This window comes from Halichoeres trimaculatus, unplaced genomic scaffold (genome assembly GCF_033239565.1).
Source record: "Halichoeres trimaculatus isolate MK-OKI-2021-1 unplaced genomic scaffold, fHalTri1.1 fHalTri1_scaffold_9, whole genome shotgun sequence".
NCBI lineage: Eukaryota > Metazoa > Chordata > Actinopteri > Labriformes > Labridae > Halichoeres > Halichoeres trimaculatus.
This window is the reverse complement of record NW_027437188.1, coordinates 26,903,495-26,931,335: the sequence shown is the minus strand read 5'-3', so window position 1 is coordinate 26,931,335 and position 27,841 is coordinate 26,903,495. Positions and strand designations below refer to the sequence as shown.

General features: G+C 39.9%; 1 protein-coding gene across 2 annotated transcripts in view; it reads left to right on the top strand.

Annotated features, from left to right (window-relative positions):
* pitpnm3 (PITPNM family member 3) overlaps positions 1-27,841 on the top strand; it is a 120,721-nt gene that overhangs the window by 65,992 nt on the left and 26,888 nt on the right. For both annotated transcript variants that reach the window (XM_074679372.1, XM_074679373.1), the window contains exons 4-10: positions 258-328; positions 455-675; positions 16,302-16,491; positions 21,141-21,263; positions 21,998-22,185; positions 25,136-25,293; positions 25,803-25,973. In XM_074679372.1, the coding sequence (XP_074535473.1) occupies positions 258-328; positions 455-675; positions 16,302-16,491; positions 21,141-21,263; positions 21,998-22,185; positions 25,136-25,293; positions 25,803-25,973 (1,122 nt within the window). The remainder of the gene's footprint in view (positions 1-257; positions 329-454; positions 676-16,301; positions 16,492-21,140; positions 21,264-21,997; positions 22,186-25,135; positions 25,294-25,802; positions 25,974-27,841) is intronic.

Here is a 27,841-nt window from a genome sequence, read left to right as displayed (position 1 = left end):
ACCATTGACTCTGAATCTCATGTTTGGGCCATTTGAGCCTCAGGGTGCACAGACCCATCACCCGGTTTGGAGTACGAATGAAGAGCGATGAAGAGGCATTAGTAATATTGACCATATTCACAGATCAATATCCATTTATCCTTCTTTTACTGTTGCTGCTCAGATAAGTGGCTCCTGCAGTGACCCTTTGTATTTCTCCTCATCCCTCCTTCTCTCCTTCCCTCCATCCTGTCCTTTTCTTCCCTCTTTCCTTACAGAGGGTCTGTACCAGCTCGGTGGACCACATTGTGCCCCACAGAGCAGCATTGAAGGCCTGGAGGAGAGAGAGGTACACATTTATTTGTCTTGTCACTGCTGTCACTCATTTCTTCCTCAGTTCTTTCTTTTCCTTTGAGTCTTTTTTTTCACTCAGTCTTATTGATTTTACTTTTTTCAATCTGCCCCCAAAAACCAGAGGAAGTGTAAGACCCATGTGCTGCTGCTTGTGGTGCATGGTGGAAACATCCTGGACACAGCAGGTGGCGACCCCAGCACAAAAGCTGGTGATGTGGACACCCTGGGCTCAGTCCTGGAGAAAGTGGCTCGGGCTCATTTCCAGGCTGCTGCTGAGCATGTGATGATTAAACTGGTGCCGTGTCCGGCTGTGTGCGCCGAGGCCTTCTCCCTGGTGTCCAAGTAAGTGCTGTGGCCAGAAGAGGAAAACACAACTCCTGTTTGCACTTTACTTTAAAAGTTACAGTGTTGTTGAACTTTATCCTGAAACACAGCAGTGAAAAAATGGAGCATCAATATTTTCGAACGCACAGCAGTCTCCACAAACAATTTCTGAGACAAATAAAGGGTATCTTTTTGAAAGTATTTCTGTATCCCTCCAATATAACTCCAGAGATTTAAAAATCAATGTCAACAAGCTTTAGCTACTCAGGAGGCTCATACAACACAAAATTTCAGTAAGACACTTTATCCAGTCGTAATCACAGTGGCTCCTTGTGGCTTTTAGTGATAGGATAACTTCACGGTGCAGATATTTCTGAGAGTAAAAAGTGTGTTTGTTCTAAAAGTGCTTTGGGGAATTTGACCTTAGCCGTTTGAGTGTCCCATATACAGAGGTAGTCATGTGTTCCCTGTTGTGCCACTTACTACAGTGGAGGTGGAAGTTGTTGTGTTTGCATTTAAAGTGTGTTTGGGAACCATGAGAGCAACAGACAGTGACATAATGAGGTCATTCCTCCTAACACAAGTGTGCAGACATTGTGACGTCACATGCACAGGGTCTATAGTTGCAGCATTAACTGGTTTAACTCTTGGCCAAAGCAATTTGCATCTGCTTGACTTACCTAGGGATGCACTGATCTGATATTCTGGCCGACACCAATATCTGATGTTACTATTGCTGTTATGGCCCATAGATCATATTTACCGATATTGATATTGGTTAAAAAAAAAACAAAAAAAAAACAAAAACAGACAAAACACAAAAAAACAAACAAAAAAACCCAATCTGAGATGATGGGTTAAGGTGAGAAAAGACGACCACAGAGAGGATCAAAGGATGAACGCAATCAAAAAAGTATGTTTTATCTATTTTTTTGGATCAAAAACAGAAAGGGAGACATGAAAGAAGAGGGTCCACTCTTCTTAGGTAGTTTTTGGTGTTTATATAGTCATAGAAAACAGTATTATTTGAGCCTTGAAAGATCGATCAAGATGCTCTGAAAATGGCTGGCAGCTAATGAGCAAATGTCGGCCCATTTTTATACATCAGCTGATGCTGACATGTTAAAAAAATGACCAACATTGGCAGATACCCATATTGATACTAATATATCATGCATCCCTAGTCTGCCCTAGTCCCATCCCTTGTCTTGTCTGCATATACATGCAGACAAGAGAATTGGACTTCTGCCTCAGAGCGTCTCACTCCACTTCAGTAGGTGGTGCTGTGTCCTGTTTTGATAACTGAAGCTGTGTGTTCAATTAGTTTCGGTTCACCTGAAGAAGAAGTAATATTCACATGACGAACAGCTTTATGTTTTTATGTATGAATGTACCATGATGTTTGTTTGTTGTGCTGGAGCCATAGACTGAATGAGTGCATTTACCCTATTTATCATGGCCATATGCTTCCTCTTTGCTGTGACTGAGACCCGAGTCCTGCTGAATTCAACCATTGCAACCATTGCAATCACAATATCTAGGTGTGTCAATTGAGCAATTCTGTGACTGATCTCGGTCTTACTAAGCTGTTTACATGCATTTCAATGGTCTAATCATTGTAGTCAATGTTTAGCTAGCTTGAATGCTGCTTGTGGCCAGTGTTAAACCTTTAAAGCTACAATAGATTATGTTGTGCCAACACTGACATCCCAAAAAGCCTCTAGTAGAGGACATAAAGGACATAACTGCTACATAGTGCTAACTAACATGGCTATTTTTCATCCAGGATATCAGCGCTGGGAATAAGATGGAAACGGTTGTTTCCTTTCATTTGTCACTTCATTTGTCATGAAGCCAGATCACAATACCGATTCCATTTATCATTTATTTCTTTGACTGTTTACTACTATCTGTGTTTTGGAGCTCACAAACAGGCTAAAAATTGTATTTGGACAATTAAGGTAGCTTACACACAACTACACACAAATTTGCGGTTTGAATATGGCTGACAGTGGAACATAATGACATACACATATACACACATATGTAATACTTTTCTTTATTACAACCACTGTTGTTTTAGCTTAAAGGGACATTTATTTCTTTACCTTGGGATTTTAACCAGAAATAAAGTAATGACAGTTGATGTTGTTAACATTGGTGGTAAAGATATTTTCTTTGGGGCTCCCTCGAAAAAAAGGAGCACTGTTAGAAGGGAGGATCTTCTCTAGAAATCAGACACATCAATATTTTCTCTTCCTTGAATACAACCAAAGATTCACAAATAATGAGGAGATATAGGGATTTGTAGGTAACCGTGGTAACAAACTGTGAGGAGAGTAAAAGACACAATGAAATGAGATCTGCCTCCTTTATGGTTTCTGACTTTCTTTATACTCTTATGACTTAAGGAAAAATTAACATCTCTTGTTTCAGTTTGTTTGTCCAAAGAACTTCTCACTAGTTTCTTAGATAGCCATAATTACCCTAAATCATTAACAATCTGTGTGGACATGACTTCACTGACTGGCTTTAGAAGAGTTTGCCCTTAATGACTGCTGTGCCCGCAAGAATTAACATGAAGGAAAAAATGTGTGGTAGACTGAGGTGGTGAAGGTTAATTGAGAAAATGTATTGACCAAGGACCCAGAAACTGACAGTGTACCGTTGATTAGTATGCCGGTGACATTTCTCAGCTTCTGCTAGTAAGAGGCAGGGTGGAATATTTAACTCCTCACCTTTTAAATGCTGTTATTTTTAATTGTTAATTCCTCTATCAGTCCTCAGGGTGGCTCCTCAGTGGATAAAGGAAACGCCGTAATGACTTTATTTGGTTTCACTGACCATTATGTGTTTTTGTTGTCTTTCAATGCACCTTTAAATTTAGGTTTCATCTTGTGTCACTTTCAAAGTGGAAATTATTTATTCCCCCTGAGCAGTCGTGTTTGTTTCAATCATCCTGGTGAATTCATGAAGTCCTTCACTGAGAGAGACTTGAAGGTAGAAATATTTCCTAGATCACATCTTTGCCCTTTTTTAGTTTCGTCTGCAGACTGTGCACGAAGCCGCTTAAGCTTAACTAATGATTTCATTTCACATTTAATGTCACATGTCTCAGTGGTCCCTGCTTTTTATCTGACAGCATCACTTAGTCTTTCTCTGATTTCCAATTATGTGCTGAGGAGGTTTTTGTCTGAATTGTCACTGATCAGCGTGCAGAGAGAGAGTGTTTGGCAGCCGAGTCGAGGCCTCTGTCTGGTTCTGTGATTGACATTAGCAGGAGCAAGGAGAGAGAAGAAGAGCAGAGAGCGATTTGTTTTCTGCTGCTGCTGCTCGGCAGCTTGACATTGCTTAGCTTCGACAGCATCTAAACCCTGCCATGGGAGCTTAGCAGAGCTGAGGTGTTCCTGCATGTCTGGCCTGAATGTCAACACACACATGAACACACATTTACACCCAGGCAGGCAGAAAACTTTGCATTGAAAGACTCATGCATGCTAAATATCACCAGAAGCTGAGCTTGGATTATGAACAAATGAAAGAATGTTCTGGATAGCCAAAACCGACCATAAAAACCTGAACACTTAAACAAACTGAGCATAAGCTGATCAGTGCATGTTAACTTATTCCTGTCATCCTCTTCATGCTCTGAGCTTAGATATTTCAGTGTATTTCTCAGTTTAAGTGCATCAGATTTGTTTACAAAGGGTCCATAAATTTTATCATTTGGTGAATTGTACTTGAGTTATCTTTAAAAGATCTCATTATTAAAAACATTGTTTTAAAAGCATCTTCTGATTAATCCATCTCAAAATATGTCACAGATAAACCTGACTTTAAAATGCACAAATAAGGCACCAGGAGGAATTGATGACAGTCCACAGAGAAAATACTCGACTGTCCTCAGGGTTTTCAATACAAAAGATATTTGATTGTAAATCTTGAAGATGTTTATTATTTACAAATTTCAACAAGTGCATCCTCTTTGTCAAGGGAATTATAATCCATCTTAAAAAACCTTATACCACAAAGAAACTTGCAAGAGAATCTTTACAGCCCTGAAAAGAAATCAGGACTTTGCTGATTTTCACTACAGGGTAGAAATATTGCCCAAAATACAGAGCCGGCTCTAACCAATTTGGTGCTCTAGGCAAGATTTCATTTGGTGCCCCTAGTATTCCAGCACCAATAACAATTTTTACATACTCAAATAAAACTGTCATACAGCACTACATTTAAGTGTTTATTTTTATAAAAGAAAAACCTGCAAATAAACACTTAAATCAAATTTCAATGAATACAAAATTAAAAAAACAATAAAATATGTGTAACTGAAATACAAAGATATATAAATACAAATTGTAGATTTAAAAATATGTATATTCCACGAACCTTTAACAAAATACAGTAAAAAAAATCAAGTTTGTCACATATATCAGTCAAGTTAGTAGTAGTGAACATTTATTGATAATAAAGCGAACGTTTGAAAAGCTTTATTCCAGAGCTTCCTTGGTATGTTATTTCTTCATCAGAGCAGCAGGGCAAGTGTGCTTCAAACTATTCATTACGATATTTGTATTGGAAATCAGACGAATGTTAGCTTACTAAGTGCACAATGGTGTTAATAAGAAGCAGGACTCCAACGATACCTGCCTCACAAAAGAAAAACTGTAATTCTTTACCTGGTTATTTTAGGAACACGTATAATTATTTTTGTTTACCTGATTAAGAAATAGTGAAAATCCCTTAAGTTAACTTTATTAGAAGTTAGGACTTACACAGTCAAACGTGACTACCAACAGATAAGCTAGAAAGCTGGCATAACTTCAAGTAAAGTAAAGTAAAACTTCTAAATAACATTACACACACACCCCTCTGTCTTTTTAGCATTGCTCCTCCTCCTCTCTCCTTCTCTTTCACCTCTGGGCTCTTGAAGACTTTGGCCTTTTTGACATGATACCTATCATTTAGCGTACTGTCGGTCAGTACCATTTAAGCAGCATCAATTGTCTGTCCATTTCGTCACAAATGAGCAAGTGAGGAGGAGCAATGCTGATGTTGTGATCATGTGCCCTTCAGGGTCAAGCCGAGTGCAGGAAAATAGGGCCTTTTTTTAGATTATATTCATGTTTAGCAGGATTCTTTTTTAACATTACTGAATTTAGGTCTGGAAATTCTGTCATACAAAAGAGAGTCAGATTAATTTGATTAAAGCATCTTAGATTCTGATGATTAGCTATGAGAATTTTGATGAGCACAGTCTAATAGTTTACACATGTAACTTGACTTCAAACTTATTTTTGAGGCTTTTGAGAAAAGACAGGTTATCAACAGGCCTTTTATTTTGACGCAGATAAGCCAACATAAATAAAATTAGCTGTTGACAGTATTAGATACTGATTTTTATTCTAGACGAGAACTTGTTCGTAGACCTGGTTTTGCATCTAAATTCAGCTCATGACAAGATGTCATTTTGTGTTTTAGCTTCAGTGAAACAACAAGCTGATTTGTCCCCAGATGGCTCCAGGTCCTTGGCTTGCTCTCACAATATGTGCAGCCGGTCGGCATTCAAACACACCCACACAGCAGCTAACACAACACTTATTCGACTCCACTTTTGTCACTTAACAGTGTTTCTCTCTAATGACAGTGTTGGACTTGTGGGGGTGCGTGGCCTCATTTATTTGCATGCCAACATAAACACGAGAAGAATGAGCAGCCCGGTGGGGAGGAATCACTGCTGTGTGGGTAATTTCCTCTCATTCTGGGTAACAGCTTGGCTGAAAATCGCACTGTTGAGTGGAGGTGGCAAAATCTCTTAGCACCTTGAGGACAAACTTTCACATAAACGCGCCACTTTTGACTTATTCCTTATGCACCTCAAAGGGTGTCCCAGCAGAGAGTAAACACGTTTTGTTGCTTGTGTTAGCATGTGTGGGGAGTTCCTGCTGCGATCCTAGGTGCTCTGAGTGTGCTAATTATTAGCTCTGTGCGCTAATGAATGTACCTGCCATTGTTGGCGGGGCTGGTTGTCAAGACAGCTCATACACACATTTGAAACCCGTAAACACTTTTTGTGCATCCCAGACAAAAAGAGCATCCTATTGTGTATTATGGTGCCACAGCGCAGCCAACTAATAGCGGCGGTGAAAAGACTCCAAATTGATCCCCTCTTTGAGCCAACTCGCTGCCTCTCTCAGCATAGAAACATTTATATGATATTAAACTTCTCTGAGCAAGTATCTGGGAAAGTAAAATTGATTCAGTCTCCCTAGAGATGAGGAGGAAGAGGAGGAGGAGAGGGTCCACTTGTCCGTGTGCAGAGTGACCTTAGCTCAGGGAGAAAGAGACTCATTATTCCGGGCAGCAGCGGCTGAGGACGTGCCGTCGCTGTTCCTGGACCCTAATTAAGAAGACTCTGCAGAGACCCGATGCTGCTCCTGTTAATTGTGCGAGCGTTGTGCACTGCTAAGCCAGCCGTTAAAAAACTAGGAGAGCAATTAGACAGGAATCTGACGGGCTTCAGACTTCTTACTCTGACATTTCACCACGTGAGGGAGGAGGAGGTCTACATGATGGAGTAGATTGTAAGGTTGTGCTGCATGAGACGAGGCAGACTCAGGTTTAATCAGCTTAGTCTCGTTCTCTTTCTGCATTTGTCAATAGATTTCTTTGCTGTCACGTCACCATGAAACCTTGAGGAACCTTTCAATACTTCTTTCAAGTATTGTTTAACTCTTTCATAAAGATCGACTGAATGACTTTGTCAGAGTCAGAGCCATGAAATGTAAAGCTCCTCTGGTTTAAGACTGAAGGACAACCAGAGCTTTCTGTGTCATTGTTTCTGTAAGTTTTCACTGTGGTGACACTGCAATATGACCTCAGCATTTTCTCACTCAGTGTTGCGTGTCTTTGCCAATTAGAGCAGAGACGAGTGAGCGTGGTAAACGCTGAGTGAGTTGACTCACAATTTGAAGTAACAGGGGCAGAATACAGATGACACAGGTCGTGCTTCTCTGCCAATCAAGGCACCTTTGAGGAGCAAAGAAGCATGTATTACTTAATCAGATTATCTATCATGTCTTTTGTCTCTTCAAGTTTCTCTTATGGAGATTTGTTCACTTGGGCATGGATTATAAATCCTTGCTGATTACAATGTTGAGTAGCACTTCTGGAAACAAAAGGTATCACAGCAGTTCAGGAACTTAGTCTTGAACTCTGTAAGATTTTCCTTGCAGTAGGTTTTTCTTAACTTTTCTAACTGATTGGACTACCCTGAATTGAATGAAGGGATAAAATAATGTTGACCACCTACAGTAACACATGAACCCCACCCTGGAAATTACAGGAATCACAATGAGATGCTATGACTAAGCTGTAGTGCAGCCTCCCACCACTAGAGGGAGATAGCATCATGTAACATGTCGTGGTTGACCAGTATTTGATCCAGAAAACTGGGATTATATTGTGGTAAGGATGTTATTGTTGTGTCGACACAATTAAGTGTGCAACAAGAAAGAAATGTTGGCTGAGAAATGTTGTTCTTTTTACTTTTTAAGGGCTGATGCTAGTAACTAGAGAGACGGTTGGCCTATGCCTTTAAATTGAATAAAATACAACAATTTATAATAACACCCATTGTTAGAAATGGTTATCTACTCAGAAAGATGTTAAAGAAAGATGACTAATTCCAGAATAAGAAAAACACGTCAGATTATACCATAGGTTTCAGAACTTGGCTGATATTTATGTCATAATGTATGACGCATGATAAACTACATTACTCACTGCATTTTGACATAATATGTTAAACACCAGACGGTATCAGTAACTGTTTTAGATTTGACATACTGTCACAGGGATGGGTAAAAAATGTTCTCATTTGGGTGAAGCCACTCTGATGGGGCTGCTTGCCCATTTTGGGGGTATTTTGGGGGCCCTAAGGGGCTTGTATGGGGCCCAGGGCTTTGGGAAGATGTCTGGTTTGCCTAATAGTATGGCTCGTCTCTGCCTGCATTATCTGCCAACAGTGTTTGTTTATTTTTAATTATCTTTTTTTTTTCAGTTGATGCAGACAACTTCAAAATGCCATTATTCATCTCAGTTAATCCAAATAGGGCTGTAGCATGGGATGCTAGCTCTGCTAATGGTAGCCACACTCAGAAAACCAATTTCACCCTCATTTACTGACAGACTCTGTGAGCCATTGTTTAGCTGTGGTAATAAATTGACTGGCTGCAACAGCTGATTTGCTTCAAAATTCTATTTCAGAAACAGGCGGGTGACGTCAGTGAGACTTGGTCCATTATTCATACCGTCTATGATAAATTACCAAGTGCACTCTTCTGGTGAAACTTATATTAGACTCTAGTATAGCAAAATAGACATAAGCAGTAGATATATCATTAGAGAGTAGCCTTAATAAATAAAAATAAAAACAATTTTTAATCTACACCTTAGTGCCACAATATGAAATATACTAAAAACTGGAGAGGACATTGAAACAGCTATTTTCATAAAGTAAGGTCCTCAAACATCTTTTGTTCAGTGTTTATTTCTCCCCATCCTGCGATCCAGACCATAAACCACCATCTGTTTCTGACAGCAAATAAAGCGCTTCTCCTCATCAAAACTTTATGCCTGGTCTCACTGCGTTTTCTGGATTGATCACCACAGTTTCCAAGGAAATGACTGAGGATTATTAGATTTAATATGAGCTATTAAATTCAGATGGGATGGATTTGGATAGTTTGGTTTGAGCAGCTTCTCGCAAAGAACATGTTTGCATAGAGAAAAGTGTTAATGATCGCCTCGGATTAATTAGCGCAATCGATTCAGAACAGAGAACAACCTGAAGCCGTTGAGGACGTTAAACCTTTAAAGTGCCCTAGCAAATAAACCAGACAGGAGTCTGACTCATGCACACACAACAACAAATCATTTACAAGCCCCTCTTTTGAATGTAAAGCAGCGGCTGCTTCGTGGTAATGATACTAACAAGTGCTCACATAATTGAGTAATTATGCACACCCAGTAATGAGAGTTCCAGCTGACGTTTTTTCAGCTTTGCAGCAGGTGTTGAACCTCTGTTCCATCCTGTGACCTGTGAGGCCTGGCTCAGAGGTGGAGATGTGTTTGGAATAGTAATATTTGCCTGTTACAAGTTTCAAGTGTGTTCTTCGGGTGTAGGTGTGAGCCAAAGTTTTAAATAAAGTCTCTTGACTGGAACAAAGGCTCTGTGGCATTTCTCTGTATGCTGGGACCTCGTACTTTAAGGCTGAAGAGACCTGATGGTGTTTTTGTCTCACAGCAAGTCTCCCTCCAGGAGCAATGCACCTTTGCTCTTGGATTTCCTGAGCTGAATATTTTACAAGGCAGCTTTTGTAGAAGGAGTGACACTGTTGTCATGCAGATCTCTGTGTGCAGAGCCCTACCAGCAACACAGAATATATTTCAGAGGTTTCCACGTTTGCCTGTTTTTTACAAATCTGCATGAAATCATCTCAAAGAGAGGCACAGTTACAAGAAGCAGCCCTGGGGAGAGAGGTTCAGAGCGCTGACACTGCAAAGAGAAATAGAGACTCAAGGTGAAGACTGTAAAGTTTTCTGCTTGAAGCTACGCATAAAGCCAAACCCTGGGATTGAGTCCATCAGGGTCCAGCATTAAAATAAACTAGTCCAGTCAAGCCTGAAGTACACACAGGTGTTATACTTTGTTTAAAACAAACAGAAAGAAATACTTTTTTCTCACCAAGAAATAAAGCATCTTGATACAGTTTGAGCTGGAAACAGAGTACAGATCAACAAAACTGGGCTTAAGTGAGGTGGGCAATGGGGTCCTGAGATGTATGGGCAAGAGCTCATGATTTAAACAAATCTTGAAATTTCTTGTGTAAAACATCTCAAACTTCAAAGAAAGGATGCAAAACAAATCAAAGGACTCAAGAATACACACTTATAAAAGAATCTATAGAAATGCAAAACAACCACTAAGAGAAACAAAACAACCATTAGGAGAAATAAAACCAATAAAAAGTTGAAATATGTCAGAAATAAAACATGATAATTTCAAAGGAAGTATAACAAATAATGCATTTGAAAGAAATCAACAAAAAAGAAAAAAAAAACAGCCACAGACAGAAACAAAACTGCAAAGAGGATAAAAAAGAATGTTAAAGGAAAACACAACAACATCAAAGGAAGGATAAACACATACAACGTGAAACAAAACAACCACAAAGAGGAAGAAACAACCACATAGAGAAACAACAACACCCCCAAAGAGACACAAAACCACCTCAAACTGCTTCAGATTGACCTAATAAAGACACAAACCACTAAGAGGAGACACATTAACCTCACAGAAATCTAAAAGGGCCAAACAGAAACCCAAAAAGACAACAAAGAGACCAATCAACCAAAGACACTGCGATTCGTGCTCTTATTTTGCTGAGGTGTGGGCCCTGAACATCTCTGTGCCTGGGGGTCCATCGCCTCGTAATCAATCCTCAGCTGGAGCAGATTGAGTGCAGCAACCCTGCTGTGGCAAATTGGCTCTGTGCTGTAGAGATTTTTCTTTCCCTTCATAGACTTGATGTTGGAGCCTCTGTGAGGAAGACAGTTATCTCTAAAATCCTATTAAATTTTCTTTCCTCCCATCTGTCAATATGAATTTAATCATACAGTTGTGTTACAAAATAAAGGAAGTAAAACAGGACTGAACCGACGTAAACGAAATAATTCACATGTATTGGTACAGCTATACTTGTAATAAAAAGCATAACCCTGGTAAAATTGACTTATTCGATTCTAGTAGAGGTTTCTATGACTTGATTATCTTTTCAGTTGATCTTCCTGTCTTTTTGTCCTCAATGTGACTCAGAGGAGCTTTCTTTTCCATTTCCTCTCTTGTATATATTTATGGATTGACGTTTCAATGGTCAAATGTTGCTCTTCACATAGCATCATCTGTAAAACACAGAAGTAAGCTAAGATGCTCCCCACCATTACCTTAATCTACCACCAGGACTTCAAGGCTGTATTTCATTAGTGGTTCCATTTACCTCCATCCACTTCCCCCTTTAGTCTCTGGTATAATGCTACAGCATACTTCTAACAGAGGTCACCATAAGAATGGAGAGAGAGTGGTTTTGTGAGGAGCAGAGATTTTCTATTGATGTATACCTTCAGCCTCAAGTACCCCATTTTGACTTTTAGTAGTAAGTGCACTTCTATTTACCAATCATAAGCACCCACAACACAAGCTTACTTTTCATACCAAGTGAAAAGAAAAAGAATATATTCAACAAACGTCCGCCCAGTGTTGGTTTGAAGGCAGCAACCTCTGCAAGGACCACTGTCTACACTGTGAGGCCAAGCCAGAGACTGGGATGCCCTGCTGTGGGATGAAAACAAATCAAAAAAGGCCTGAGATACTTAATTTAACTGATCTGTGGGAACTTAGACTACATAGTTTCACATATTGATGTGTCTTCTAATTGAATTTTATCTAGTTTTCTAATTAAAATTAGATGATGATGCTTGTGGAGAGGATTGTCTCTTCTTTCCACTGAATAGTAAAAGGATCAACAGTGAAAATAATGAATTTCCTTATGATGGCACAGGAAATAAAATCGATATCAACAGAAATACCAGCTTGTAATATCTCACGGCCCTCTCGAAGACTCTATTCTGTCTGTGACACCTGGTGGTCGGTTGCTGCTCTAAAGGGCAGGTTGCATTTTTTCCTTTCTCACATTTATTTTTCACACTTGCACCTGACCTGCTCGATATTGAAGTGACTTGCTGTGAACTCGGCTTTATCTATGTGGTCAGCAGAGTTCAGTCAGGGGAGATCGGTAAGAACAAAGTTGCACGGTAGAACTTCAGGGTCAAGCATTGCTATGTTCCCCAACATACAAATGACAACCTGGTAGAAGTGGGGGATCTATTGTATATCCTCAATATATCCTGGACTGTTGCACGTGAGATGTATGAAATGACTGTATCATAAGTTTATACTATAAAGAAGTTGCTTGCATATCTTGTCAGTTGCAGTTTTGGATTTGGAAATGCAAACTTTAGATGCAAATTTAGAAACCCAACCAAAAGGTCTGATTCAATAGTTGTACTGATGACATTTTATGCATCAAAGGGTTGAATTTAAAATTTATATGGTGATTTAGAGGAGAAATAAGAATATCAAGATATATATTGTGTATAGCCATAAAGCTTAAAAATATCAAGATATTGGTTTAAGGCCATATTGTGGAGCCCCACTTCCTGATCTCCTGACTGTTATTTTTGGCTGTGAAACTAAACATGTTTGAACACAACAGCAACTTTTTGGATAATGAATTGGATAGTTTGATTTTCACGTATTTCTGGCCAGCAGCAGACTTTGACAGAACAATTTTCCCATCTATTTACTCTGGCGGCTGATGTAAATAATTGCCCTCCAGCGCAGATCTGTCTGTGTTTGCTGTGACTGTTGCAGCAGGGATTGCGGAGGTGGTTTGATGTAGCAGATTGAGTGGTGGACATCATGTAGCTAGGAGCAAAACAATCACGTCTGTTGTCTCTTTTCGTCCCAACAGGTTTACCAAAACCTGCAGTCTGGTACTTAACAGCAACAGCTCACCTCAGTAGGTCCTCAGCTGCATTAAACAAGTACGACACAGAGTAATGACAGCAATTATCAGAAAATGTGATGATAATCAAAAAGGAGTGTATTCTTAGCAGAAGTTCAAAATCAGTCTGATTAAGGTTAAGGTTTTTAGGTCCTAGAAATATGAACATTTTGCTGTAATGTACAATTTGTAGAGAAGTGATTGATAATACATAACCTAAAATATAAGCAACAAGACTGTTTAGGGAACATTAACTTGCTCCTTGCTGTTCCATGATTTGGAGAAACACTTTTCTCCATTGCTTTTATAAAGACTCCATTGTTTGGTAACTATGGCTACACAATGCTTGGCTCTCATTAAACAAAGTTCATAACCTCAATGGGCACAACAGACTTGCTCTCTGGTAATGGGCTCACCAGGAAATAATGTCCACTCAAAGTGCAGAAAAACAAGGGAAACATCTTCCAGGTTTAGGAAATGTACTTGTTTGCTTTATTGGATTTGATCAGATTAGAAGATGGATAGTGTTTAAATCTCTTAGTGTGTGTGTGTGTGTGTGTGTGTGTGTGTGTGTGTGTGTGTGTGTGTGTGTGTGTGTGTGTGTGTGAGAAAGAGAGAGAGAGAGAGTGTGTGTGTGTGTGAGAGAGACAGAGGTCCCAAATGTGTTTGGATTAAATTCAGACTTCAATGCACACAAGGAAACATAGTTTTTGTTACATAATAGAAGAACTGCTGAAAATCATTTAAAATGCAACAGTAACTAAAAAAAATCAACTCAGTGAGGTAAAGACCCACAGTGAACAGAGTCTATATTTTCATGATGTAATTTGGCTGTGTACACTTTGAGAAATTGCTCTTTCTTCATTCACTGTTGGAAATTGTGCAGTTTTCAACATAACAATAAGGACAGACTCCGGGTGTTGAAAATCAGCTCATTTGCTGAGTGTTTGACCAAATAGCTCAGCAAGTACTTCTTCTTCTTTCTAAAGAAGTCTTCAGACAGTAAATTTATTCTTCTTTTACTGTGAAGATACAGCATAAAAACAACAACACGATGGCACAGCCTGGTATTTTTTTTAATCATTTATGGTATAATCTATGCCAAAGTTAACTCTTTACTTTTATCAGTGTAAAACAATCATGTGTCTGCATTTGTGTTATTAAAATTAAAATATGTCCTGCTTTATTTCAGTAACCCAAGAATTTTGAAATTAAATTATTTTTTATAAAAGAGTAACATTTTAACATGTTTAGGCCATTGAGATTTTATTAAAACAACATAAAGAACAAGGAGACAACAAGATTCAATGTATGCTCTTGTGAGTCACAGAGAACAGCAGAATTTTGATGTTGATGTTGAAACCAGGTGAATGGCAAAACATCAGACATTAGCATGTCAGTGCTATGCTTTGTTTGTTGTATTAGCTCTAGAGCTGTCAGCATCAAAGCAATTAAATTCTGAAATTGAGCATTTAACACATTATTTGATCTCTTCTGTCAGATCATAGCTAAACTGCCACGGTGTCTTCCTGCTTCCTGCTGCTGCCACGATGAAATAACATGACACCACTCTGCTGTTGAATGGCGCATTTGGCATTTAAAAAACTCCCTTACAGCTGAGTTGAGACATCCTACTTTGGTTATATGCACTTTGTGTCAAACTAAATTAAAATATCACAGAAGGACTTTGAGTTTGGCCTCTATCTACAAGCTAAGCGTGCAGATGCAGCTACTCAGACTAATGCCAGCAGGTAACTGGATCAGAAAAGCACTTTTGTGTGTGTTTAAATTATTACAGACTATTTGATAAAACTAAATCAAAGTAGTATGCTTGTTAATTGCAAGCTAAATGAATGGCAGCAGATGGCAAGTACGGAAATAGAAATTCAGGTCCATGGGATGTCCTCGGTTTAGCACATTGTTGTCATTGCAGTTAATGTTAGCTTCATGCATATCAAAGCTGTATGAAACAGAAAACACTGGTAAAATTGTTTTGCCTTCTCAATATAGACTTAGAGATTAGATTAGATTTTTAAATCCGATCTTCTATGTGTTTTGTTTTATAATCCTTTGACAGCCTGAGTTAGCACCGTGTCATGGAATTTAACTTTGCTTCAAGGAGATCATGATAAAGATGGGCTGCTTGTGGAGTTTGTATTTTTCATTTTCCAGCTCCTAGTTTCTCTCTGTGCTCTGAGTGTGAGTGTAAAACCTGGTTAAGCTCTCAGGGATCTATATCTGTATCCAATAGACTGAGCAGAGATTAAGTTATTGTTGATCTTGCAATCCAAGCAATATCTGGGGAGCAATTAAGACCTCTACGAATGCTGGACTCAGAGAAATGTTGTTTGTTTGTGTGAAAACCATTATGTAGAAAGAAGTTGTACCCTCTGAGAGGTGAAGTGTCCGTAGTGTCTGAATATTTTAGTCTCTGTGTGACATTGCTGCTTGTCCTGTGGTCTAATCATCTGATGGATGGCGACTGGTGGTGGTGGTGGTGGTGGGGTGGGGGGACTTTGAAGACGGAGCTTGGTGACATAACGCGTCTCGCTTGATCCATGTCTGCTTTGTCATTGTGTCAGACAAAAGCAAAACACACAAACACACAGACACGCGCGCGCACACACACACACACACACACACACACACACACACACACACACACACACACACACACACACACACACACACACACACACACAAAAGTCATTGTCATTACTGCTTCCTTTGCTGCTTTTGTTTTGTTCCTTGAGATAACATCCTAGTTCTTATCTCACTTGTGTTCACATGAACACGCACACACAAACTTACACAGATACACACACTTAAATGGACACATGCATTGTTCTACAGCCTTGTCTTGATCTGATAGAGTGTGTACTGAACAAATTGGATGGGGCATTAATAGAAGAGTGACAGTGAGGAAGCACTTCAAGAATTTGTGACTTTGGAAATCTCTCATTCTATGAAAGCATTAAATGTCAGTTTATCTGTTTCTTCTTTCTCCTCTTTTAGTCTGAACCCATACAGCTATGACGAGAGCTGTGTATCCAGCAGCGTCGACCACCTCCCCCTCGCCGCCCTCCCCCTCCTTGCCATAGTCTCCCCTCGCTACCAGGACGCTGTGGCCACCGTAATCGCCCGAGCCAACCAGGTGTACCGCAGCTTCCTGCAGTCAGAGGACGGCCAAGGATTCCGCGGTCAGGTCTGTCACTCTCTGCCTTCTTCTGGTTTGTAAAAGGGGAGCATCGAGGAACTCCTTCACTGTGGTCTCTCATCACCGAATAATGACTTCGAGGTCCTTTAATAGAAGTCAATGATTGTCAAAAGGAAGTGAAGATTGCTTTTGAGTGGGCCGTGTAATCTGTGTGAGCTCAGGCCCTCAGAGAGCTCTATTGTTGAAGTAGACCACGTCTCTCTCTTGTACATAACGGCTAATTGGCTGTTTGTAACAAGCTGCAGCTTCTAAAAAGGTAATGATCCTTGGGAAACTGTTCTCTCTTAAGTCGAAGTGGACAACATTTGAAACATAACTCCTGTTTACTTGGCTTGAACTCAGACTTTGCTATAAAATGTAACAAAAGACCCAGTTTAACAGCTGTCCAGACACAGATGCTAAACTCTGGTTCATTTCCTCTTTATCAGACGCTTTGTTTAGCCAGTGTGGTGTGTTTGAAATGAAAAGCCTCAGAGTCTTATACCTGATTTAAAGCTTGTGATCAATACAGTCTAATTAGCCAATCAGCAACAGTGGGCTGCATCACATACAGCTAAAGGCTCAGGATATCAGCAGGGGGTGTAACACCACATTATGTAATAATGTCCCCATACGTAATGGTGTAATAAGTTTTCCACTTAATTATGTAATAATGCTGCATTTTGTAATTATTTGCCGCATTTTCTAATACAATTCTTGAATTCAATATGTAATAAACTTTGCTGCATTATATTATATATTAATACATTCTTACATATTGCATCATTTATTACAAAATGCAGGTTTCTGTCGGTAATAAGTAAGAACTTATAATGTGGCAAAGTTTATTACAGATTGGGTTAAAGATTTTTTTTTTTTTAATTCAGCAGATTATTACAAAATGCGGTGTTATCAAGCGTAGTGTTAGTTCAGGCGGGCCATGGCGTGAAGCTCTAACAGCATAGTTGTCATAATCGGTGCAGATCAGCTGGTGGCTCGGCTGACTCCCGTGTCCGCCACCTATTGGAAAATTGTATCCAGAGCAGGCTTTTTAAACTGCTCTAACCAAACCTCCTTCTTGCTCCCTCTTCTAGCATTTTGCAGTCTACCTCCACCCCAGCTCCTCCTGTCGTATTCATGTTGATTGCTCTCCTCTGTCTGGGTTTTTATTGTGCTACCGCGCTCCCTGCTCATGCTCATGATGGGCAGGAAGGTGTGCTCTTCCAGCCTTAGGCTTTCCACGCCAACGCTTGGAAGAGCAGGGAGTCCCAGAACAGTCCCGTACTGCCAAATGAAACTGTGCAAGTTAATAAAGATTATCTTGACACAGTGGTCCTGACTGAAATAATGAAGTGAGAATTTATTACATTATTACATATTGAAGTGTTATTACATAGTGTAGCGTTACAGGGGGATCATTTGGCTGTTGCTACTATGGATAGATTTAAAATGATGGATTTACTTTGGAGCTGTATACTGAATTAATTTGCAGGGTGTCTGTTCAAAGTAAAGTTAAAGCTCTCCTCAAAAAATGAGTCACTTAAGCTCCTGTGAGGACCTTGAAACTGCTTATGAAAAAGACTGAAATTTATACTGATGCTTCTGAATGGCCTTTGTGAGCTGAAAGTGATCATTAGAATAAAGAATTGTCTTTTCTACATGGTTATTTTCAACACCTGAAATTGCATGTAGAAGGTAGATGTCGGATGAATGAGGTATCGCAGTGTAATGCTTTGTGTAACGCACAAAAAACCCTCACAAATGTACCTTACACAAAAAAGCATCTATGTTATCCAAAGAGGGCGCCAAAGCTAAAAGTTCCCCTCAAGAGCTTTAAATACACAAACTGCTGGTTATCTAAATGAGTCGAAGCTGGCAGTGGTCAGATATTCTTGAACTTTTTTTAATCTTTTGCAGCTTTTAAGGAGTGTTTTAGATAGGTTCTGCTTTTTTTTTGCAGATAAGACTGAAGATCAATTTCATAGTATTTGGGACCTACACGAAACAGATCATGTTACATGAAAGTAATTAAATTATCTGATTGAATGTACAATGAGGATTATCTAAGTGGTTACAAACCAGACCCAGCCTAATACAGATACTTTTTCCTGACTCAGAATAGGCTTGTTCTCATTTTTCTTATATTGTTTAACTTTGTGCATAAATTGTGCCAAGGGCCTGTGTCCACTTACAGCTTTATTTTGGGCCAGCAGGGCATTTTTGATTTGAAACCAGTGCATTCCATTGTCTTTACAGCTTAAACTGTTGTCCTGAGAAGAAAAACACCAGCAGCTGTTTTTCTGATGTTGCACTCTCTGTTGAAAGTAGTTCAGCTTTTGGAGCGCAGCAGCACTCTTGGGTTTTACTTCTGGAAAATTTCCAGGTCTGACCTGCTGCTAAAATGTAGGCATGAATCAGTATCTTTGATCAGAAGTGGATATCAAGCAAACAGAGCAATTCAAAACAAACTTCACAGTCAGCAGTGTCCACAGTGACACAGCTTTTCAACAACCGCAACTATTAGTGTTGGTAAGAGGCTCTTTGAACTTAGAGCTGTGGATGCTGTCAATGCAAAACCGCCTGTCAGTGTGAACAGGCCCTCATGATGCTGCCGAAAAAGGAGATTTTTTATAAAGGCTCAATCTGGAAGGATCAGTTCACCCATAATTTACTCAAACTTTTTGTGCATACCAGTTTATATATCACATGTGACAAGTAGTTTGAAATAAGGCAGAAGTCCTTCCCTTCCCACCTGATTTCTAAAACTAGCTCATTATGATAATTAGATTTAATCCCTGTCCCCTCATTACTGCTGTATTGTTTTAACAGATTACTCTCTGTGTAATTACCTTCACTACAATCAGCTGTGGAGTTTTTTCATCCCAGCATTTTTAACCGTTTGTTTCCTGCTGATGCTGATGCACTGACATGAGCTGCACCATTGTTTGGTTTGTCGTCTGTTTTAAAGCAAATGTGACTTAATTTGGAGAACTCTGTAAAAGCATGAGCACTAATGATGATATAAAGGGAAGCGGGCAGGTATTCTTTCTGCTTCTCTGCCTTTAGAGTGTTCCCACATTATTCACAGGTGCCTGAGTTAGCTCTACTATTGGATTTTATTTAGAAGTAATTACCGGTGATTAAGAGTTGGCAAAAGTTTTTAAAGCAGTCTGTTGACGCTCTCTGTTGTGCTTTTCGTTAAGTGAGAGATATCAAAACTGCCAGACATTCCCTCCTGACTCTAAATAACAACTCAGAAACCCATGCAATCATTTGTTTTCTTTCCATTACAAACTGCAAAATAATGATGAGTGATGCTTTGCAATGGAAAAGCTGCTAAAAACTGAACGACATAAAAATATGCAAAAAGAGAAAGGAAAACAAACAAAAAGGTATTCATGATCAGGGAGATGCCATTTTCTTATACCTAAACCTCAGAATTCTGAATAGTTCCTGAGGTTTTTGACTTTAATTTAATAAAATATCAAAATTCTGTGACAAAATTCAGTCTTTAACTTAAAATGTTTGACTTTTTTTCAAAGTTCTGGCAGTTATTAGCCTTACTTGGGGGAAGCAACATAGGGGTTTTAATGAAGTGTTGAACAATTGTTTATTACAAACAATAACACACTAACAAATATTAATAAATGGCGCTTTTGCCATGCTGCTGGTCCTGGCTTCAGTGTTCAAGAGAGTGGGAGGAGCTAAGTACTGGCTCTTGTAGCCAGCCCACAGGTGCATGGGATCAGGAGGTTGGGTGCCAGGTTGCTGCTTTATGATAAGGAAGACCTTCAGTAAGTCAGAAAGTCAGGAAAAAACAATTATTTTGGCCTTAAAAGGTCCGTGTCCCTCATCCTCTTCCATAGGAACAGGATGTGCTTCTGTCTGGTGAACATTTCTGAAGAGTTATTTATTAACTCTGTACTGTCTGTATCATCAAAAAACAGCCCTAAAATTTTATTTTCAGGAACTGAGAGTTAAGTCTTTAGTCCTACTTTAATGTTATACTCCCTTTCAGCAGACTGCCTGCTATAATTTGGTGGTAGTTGCAGGTTTGTACGATAATTTGTTACCTGACAGTGTTTAAAATTATGATGTATATATTTAACATTCTGCATCTTAGAATCTAGAATATTGCCAGGATCTGGATCATACTTTTACATCTGTCAGAAATTATGGTGATCTTGTCTTGTATTGTTTTGCAAAGCAATTTGACCATTTACTGTGGACTTATATACACATATGGTGAAAACATCTCTATCTCACAATGATAAAGAATCCTTTAAAAAAGTCCTGGATCCAGACGGTGGTCTGGATCACCTCCAAAATTTAATCACTTTTACCTTATCCTATTTTGAACACTTCCTGAAAATTTCATCAAGATCTGTGGGTTAGTTTTTTGAGTTATGTTGTTCACAGACAAACAGACAAACTCTCCCAAAAACACGACCTTCTTTGCGGAGGTAACTATGAACGTTATAGGGTTGAGATTGTAAACACCAACTATATTGTATAAACTTAAATCTTGTGTGTTGGGAATCAAAAGTTAGTTTACTGCTTATGTTTTACATTCTGCACAGTATCTTCTTTGTTTCAAACATTTTCACAGACAGTCCACCATATGACGAAGATGTCTGAATTCTATATTTCTCCTGCAGGTCTGCCTGATGGGCGACTGTGTGGGAGGTGTGCTGTGCTTCGACGCTTTGTGCTTCAGTAACCACCAGAGGCCTGGCAGCCCCAACAACAGCAGCAGGAACAACAGCACAGAGAGCCTGAAGGTAGGAACTTCCTGTTCCAGCCAGAATATAGAGACGATGCAGGAAGCTGAACAGGGTTTGGAAAACTCGGAACAGCTGTTGAAGATAATTTTACTGGGGACTGATGATTAAAAGATTACTGAAATTGATCAAGATTACATGCTTGTGTTGTACCGTGTTTTCATCAGTGGAGTTAATTAGTTCAAGCATGCATGTGTGCTCCAGTGGCACCGTCCCTGGCACGACTTGCTTGCTTACAATACTCACCTCCGTCTATTTCTTGTCAGAGGCAGGATACATCTAGCAGCAGAAAGGTCTTGTTATGCCAGAGGTGGTGTCCTTGATGCTTCGATTTTTCTCTAAGTCTCAAACATAAAGCTATAAATATGTGCTGCACAGGAGATGGACCTGTCTGGTTGTTTGCTGTGCTTCATTTGTTCAAATTTAGATTTTTAGCAGCAGCATTTTGAGGATATTTTGTAAAAATGTACTTGTGCTTGTGACTAGTGCTCTTGTAGCTTATCACTGGATGTCATTTTCTCCCTTATTAAACTTGAAAGCCCATTTTCTGTCTCTTCTCTCCTCTTCTACCCTTTGCCATTAAAATCCACTAACATCTTGTAGATTTCCTCTTACACCCACGTTACTCCCACCCACATTAAACCTTTCACCCAAGAAAACTGCATTATCACACTCTGGATTATGTGTAATTTCGATATGCACTCTCTGATGTGATCTGGGTCTTTTCCTTTCAGGATAACTCAGGCCGGCTCGGGGAGTCCAGCCCGAGTCTGAGCTCCAGCAAGAGGCTGAGTAAGAGCAACATCGACATCTCGGCTCCCAACGATGGGCACGGGCAGGGAGGGCCGCCGCTGAGTCGCAAGCAGAGTGACTCCTACGACGGTGATACATCGTCCACGGGGCAGCATAGCTTCTTCTCCAGGTGAGGCAAAAGGACAATACAACCAATGAGAAGCCTGATCGCTTGCCATAGGCATGACTTTGTATGATTTTATAGAAAAGGAGGAAGATTTTGGCAGATTTTTCCCTACTTTGTTTGGAAAAGTAGGGACAAATGCATGTAATAAAACAAGAAAGGCCCTCCTGATCAACAAAGGGAACTTTTTTATCCCTTTTTCTGGCAATCAGCATCTGTTGATCGCAGATGAGTGTGTCCTGGGCTCATATCATGACCCAGATGTTGCACACCAGCTCTCATCCCACTTCCTCTGCAATATGTCACCCTGTTTTGTTACTCCCCTTTATCATTGTTTGCAGCCCGGCTGGCTCGCCTGCCTATACCTGCCCCTGCAGACTAAAAATAGCCTGTTTGAGCCTGTGCCAGCCGGTTCGTGTGGGAAACCGAGCGAACAAGTGAATTTAGCTGGGTCAGAGTGGCTGGAGGGGTTTACAATTGCCATGTTGACTCACTTCAAGCAACCAGTGTTCCCACTTCAAATCACATGCTCCACTAGGCTTACACCATCAGAGAAATACAGTCTATGAGGAGGGGATCCTTTCACGCTTTGCAACGCTGACCTTTCACTTATTTTTCAACTCTGTTCAACCTCTGCTCCTTGATTTGCACTTTAACCCCTCATAGAGCTCATTACATCTCACCCAGACACCAGTGCCCCCATCAAAATACCCTCTGTCTCCCTCTGGTCCACACCATTCTACATGTTTCCATGTGTACTTTGCTCTTCTTTGGGCCTGGCTGGGGATTGACCATGAGATTATGCGGAAATGTCATAGCGGTGTCATGAGACTCCTCTATTGGACTGTCTCTTTTTCACCCAGTCAATCATCATAGAGAGATACACCAAAAATAATCTCACCTAAATGTGTTTAATTGACAGCATTCAGACATCTGCTCAGTCTTAAGTGCTTTGAAAAGACATGATGTGCCGTTAGAGCAGCTGAAATGCTTCGTAGACGCTTAATGATGAACAAAAAAAAAAGAAAAAAAGTGGTGGTTTAGTTTAATGGGAAGGCGTCATTTTCACATCTTTCTGCTGCCACGTTAAGAAATACAGACCATTTGAGACACATCACATGCTCATCGCTCATTGCACTTGTTAACACCCAGAGGATGTAATAACTGACAGATTTATTTAACCTGCCAGGAAGAATCTGCATTATTATTTCAACTGCTGTAGCTGCAGAGAGGTCAATGAAGCTCGCCGAGGCAGAAAAAACAGCACTTCACAACACTTTTTTTCTTATTTATTTTTTGCACAAGCAAGTGGAACTGCACTCACTGAAATGCATGAAATGCATTTTAAATGTCAGCATGGCGCATTAGACAGCTTGCAAAAGAACATTCAGTCCTCCAGTTGTTTAATTATTCCATAAAAAGAGTTCTGCTCATGCATGAATCTGCACAACATGGTAGAAAGAAGTGGAGAAATGGGCACATGATGAGATAAAAAGGAAACAAAGTGGAAAGTAATCAACATATAATTGATTGGCTTTTAAAGGTGGCTGTGGCCTCTCTGCTAATCCCCTCAATGTTGGCTCAGAGAGTGGAGCGATCTCTGTGGTCGGCAGAGAGTCGGGGCTGTAAGCGGCTCTGCTGTTCAAACAGCTGGGAGTGTGATGCAGGCTGTGAAGGCTGAGGGAAGAGCAGCTCAGGCTGAGTCATAAAGGCCCCGCGTCTACAACGACCTCTGAATGTTAAAACAAGCCGGGCTACGGTTGAAAGGGGACAAAATGAAAGCATCACTGACTCATCTTTGCCAAGACTGAGACATTTGCTTTCCCTTTTAAAGTATGGAAATGATTGACCTTTAAAGTTGGAGTACTTTGTTTTTCACTGGAAATGAAAACACCTGTCAAATGTCACGGTACACAAACCCTAAAAACTACTGTTTTTTTTCTTTCTGTTCTTTGAATGTGTGTGTGTACAATGCATTCCTAACCATTAATACACAGTACACCTACTTCAAAGCTCCTGTGAGAAATTCTGTATTGGTTTTGAAAAAGGGCCCATATACATGACAATGTTTCATCCGAAAATGCTAAAACGCAGTGAAAAAATCTTGGCCTACACGGAAACGCTTAGGGACTGAAAACGCTTTGGTAAGCATGCCAGGCCTGTAGTTGGCGATATAACTTTCTTGTCCAGAAGCCGCTTTTGGTAGACCTCTACCATCTCCACCAAAGTTGAGTTGAGCCAATCATCTGGTGTATTGGTGAATACAAAGTGCAGAAGTGGAGCGACAGATGCACATTTTGTTGAAGGACATTCAGCAGATTCAGCAGATTCAGCAGATTCAGCATCACAAGCGCAACATGGTAGTCTGTGATGATCCTAACAACGTTACTGTTGTATGCACTTGCGCAAAACGGAGCATGATGTCAGCATTTTCATTGAAAACACTGGTTTACTGTTTGCACGGTTTTGGCAGCGTTTCAGAAAAATTCATCTCCGGAGGCCGTTTTTCAAAAGTTTGCGTTTCAGGTCGGCTGACACGCTGTTTCCATATAAACACAAAGCCAAAACACAACAACACTTTTAAAAACATTGTCGTTTAAACGGCCCCACTGAAGATGATACCGTTGTCTTTGTATGAGCTACAAAGGCAAACAGTACCATCATCGACAAGATGAATAATTTTTATGTAGTTTTTTTGGGTCTAAATATAACTTCCGCAGGGTAAGTGTTATACAAGATACATAGCTTAATACTAAATAAAAGGTGATTGAAAAAAAAAACAGTATGAGATGTTCAGTCAGAAAACACTACAAAAAAAAGACAAAGAGTGAGCAGAAAGGTAACATTTTGTCCACAGGGGGTGCCAAAGTCAACATAAAACCAAAAGTTCCTCACAGGAGCTTTAAAGACAGTAACAATAACACTCCATTTTTTGTATCTGTGTCTTTTTTTCCAGCCTGATGAAGGAAAGCGTGGAGGTACGAGGTGGCAGTAGCACCAGCCTGGTGTTGAACCCCGGTAAATTTGACTTTGAGGTGTCTGACTGCTTCCTGTTGGGCTGTCCGCTGGGCCTCGTGCTGGCCATGAGACGCACGGTGCTGCCCTCAGTCCACGGTGAGGATCGCAAACTGGTTGAAAATATGCTTTTTAAAAAAAAAAAAAAAAAAGATTTAAATACAATTTCATTACCTTTTTAAAAAGGCTGCAAATGTTATTGATTGAGTAAAATGTGTAAATAATCACATGATGATTTCTTGTTTATTTTTTTAAGATTTTTTTGTTGTGAAAAACTGAAACGTTTTGAAAAACTTTGGTTTAAATGTATTTTCTTGTTGATTTTTCCTCTGCACTATCCCCAGAGCTGTTTTGTCATCCCTGTCCATCCAGAGACAGAAATTTGTTACGCTTTCTGCACCTTTGTTCTGGATAGTCTATTATAATGTTATCTGAGAAACAGGAGAAAAATGCAAACAAACAGATAATCAAGATAAAGTCTCTAAAAATATAGATGGGTCATTTTTCTCTATTTTCCTGTTGCCTGTTATTGTTTCAGAATCAAATCTATAAAAACTTAAATGCACACTACAGCTGGACTTTCTTCTTTGCCTCTTTTGTGTATTCAGTGAGCCAGCTCCATCCAGCCTGCTCTCAGATTTTCAACCTGTTCTACCCCTCGGACCCTTCAGCCTCCAGACTAGAGCCTCTGCTGCAGCCTCTCTTCCACAAGTTGCCCCCTTTTGCTGTTCCACGCTATCAGCGCTACCCTCTCGGGGATGGACGCTCAATGCTCATAGGTAGGATGTGTGATTGGACCCTGGAAATCGATTACCTGTGTGGGAAGATGTGAGAGAGGCCCATATTGAATATTTAATAAATGAATCCATTTCCTGTGTAATTTTGATTCAATATTTATAACGTTTTATACTTTGCATTTCAAATCTGGCTTGAGACCTTGAGGAAACTTGTTAGTGAAACTTGGTCACAGTAGAAAGTCCAATGAAGAAGTCACATATGAGCACTTTAAATCCATCTGTGTGATCTCACCATATAAAGCTGTGCTCAGTCCTGCCCCCACAGCCCAAAGTTTGATGTAATTATACCTCTTCTGCTTGTGCTGCTGAGCCTTTAGTCTGCCCTAACCCTCCGAAGACGAGGCACAGTATGGGAGATATTAGTCGGCTCGATATGGCACAGCACTGCCATAATCCCCCCAGAGAGTTTGGTTGTAGAGTCCTTAATGAGCCACTGATTTATTTGAAGCATGTTTTAGCCCACTTTTGGGGCACAGAGACTGATTCTGCACAGCAGTTATGACGCATTGCCTGGTTCCCCTGCCTCTTTATCCACGTACCACACGAAGAAAAAGTAGGGCAACGACTGATCTCTTGTGCTAACAGCCTGCAAGCCTGAACCCAGATCAGAGGAGACTGCCTTAAGGTTAACTCAGATTTTAAAAGTACTTCTGCAGTGATTCAAAAGACAAATTTCCAATTTATGAATCCTGTGCATGTTCTCTGCATTGCACATTCATAATCCTGTTGATAAGTTCCTTCTACTCACATGATGCAACTTCTGGCCATATCTGTGAAGACACTGATGTTTTTTTTACAGTCTATGTGTTCTATTCATCAAGATTAACTTCTGGTGAGTGGCAAAAACAAAAATGGATCCTGTGCAGAGTTATACATGTTATATACCTTCATATACCTTCAAAACATTTTTACTGAAAATTCTGAGTCTTTAAGATGTGAAGAGGAGGATCTGTTTTATTTGGACTGCCTTTCCACCTTCTGGCCTGGAGTCTCTGCACACTGTCATAAATTACTTTTAGTGAGGTGTTTGTTTTGGGACTGAATGGAGATCAGATCAAAACAAATGTTCTTTGTTCAAAACAACTTTTTACTAAATACAACGTGCTGAGGTAAGGTATTTATCAGTACAATTACGCATTACAGTTTAAAACGTGACATCAAGCTAACATTGTCAGCTGATATGTTTCGCGTGGCTGACAGCCCAGTGCCCTAAGATGTTTGTAATGTGTTACGTTAGTAAATCCTGGTTAGCTATGTCCTGCCAGTCATCTACCAAGCAGAACTAACGTAACTTCACTCTTCATTTCATTCAGAGACTCTCAAGTTGGACAGATCACTGCAGAATAACTGCTGACTGTGGGTTGGAATGAACATTATCACATACAGTTTGCCGGTGTTATGGAGTGATACTATCAGTATCACTCTCGCTTAGCTTTCTTCTGCTCTTCTGTCCTTTTTTCTGTTGGATAGTTTGGCTCCTGTATCCACCATCACCACAAAATTAATCACAGCAATCGTTTTCAGCAGAGAAAAACGCAGATCTCTCTTATCACTACTAAACTTCGTCAGCCTGTTGTTGTTGCAGAGACGTGCCGTAGATTGATCCAGTCCTGGTCTGCCCAATCAGGAAGCTAAGAAGTAGCAATTTGAAATTAAAGCTGCAAGCAGCAATATTGGCACTTATAATCTCATTTTAAAGCTTGGATTATGATCAGGCATATATCTAGAAGGGAGACTTTTTCAAGATCACATTCAATCTCCTCACAGCCCCTTTAAACAAAACTAAAGCTCTCAACTGCAATCTGATTGGATCATCTGTGGCTGACGCATGCTAAATAATCTGCTGTATT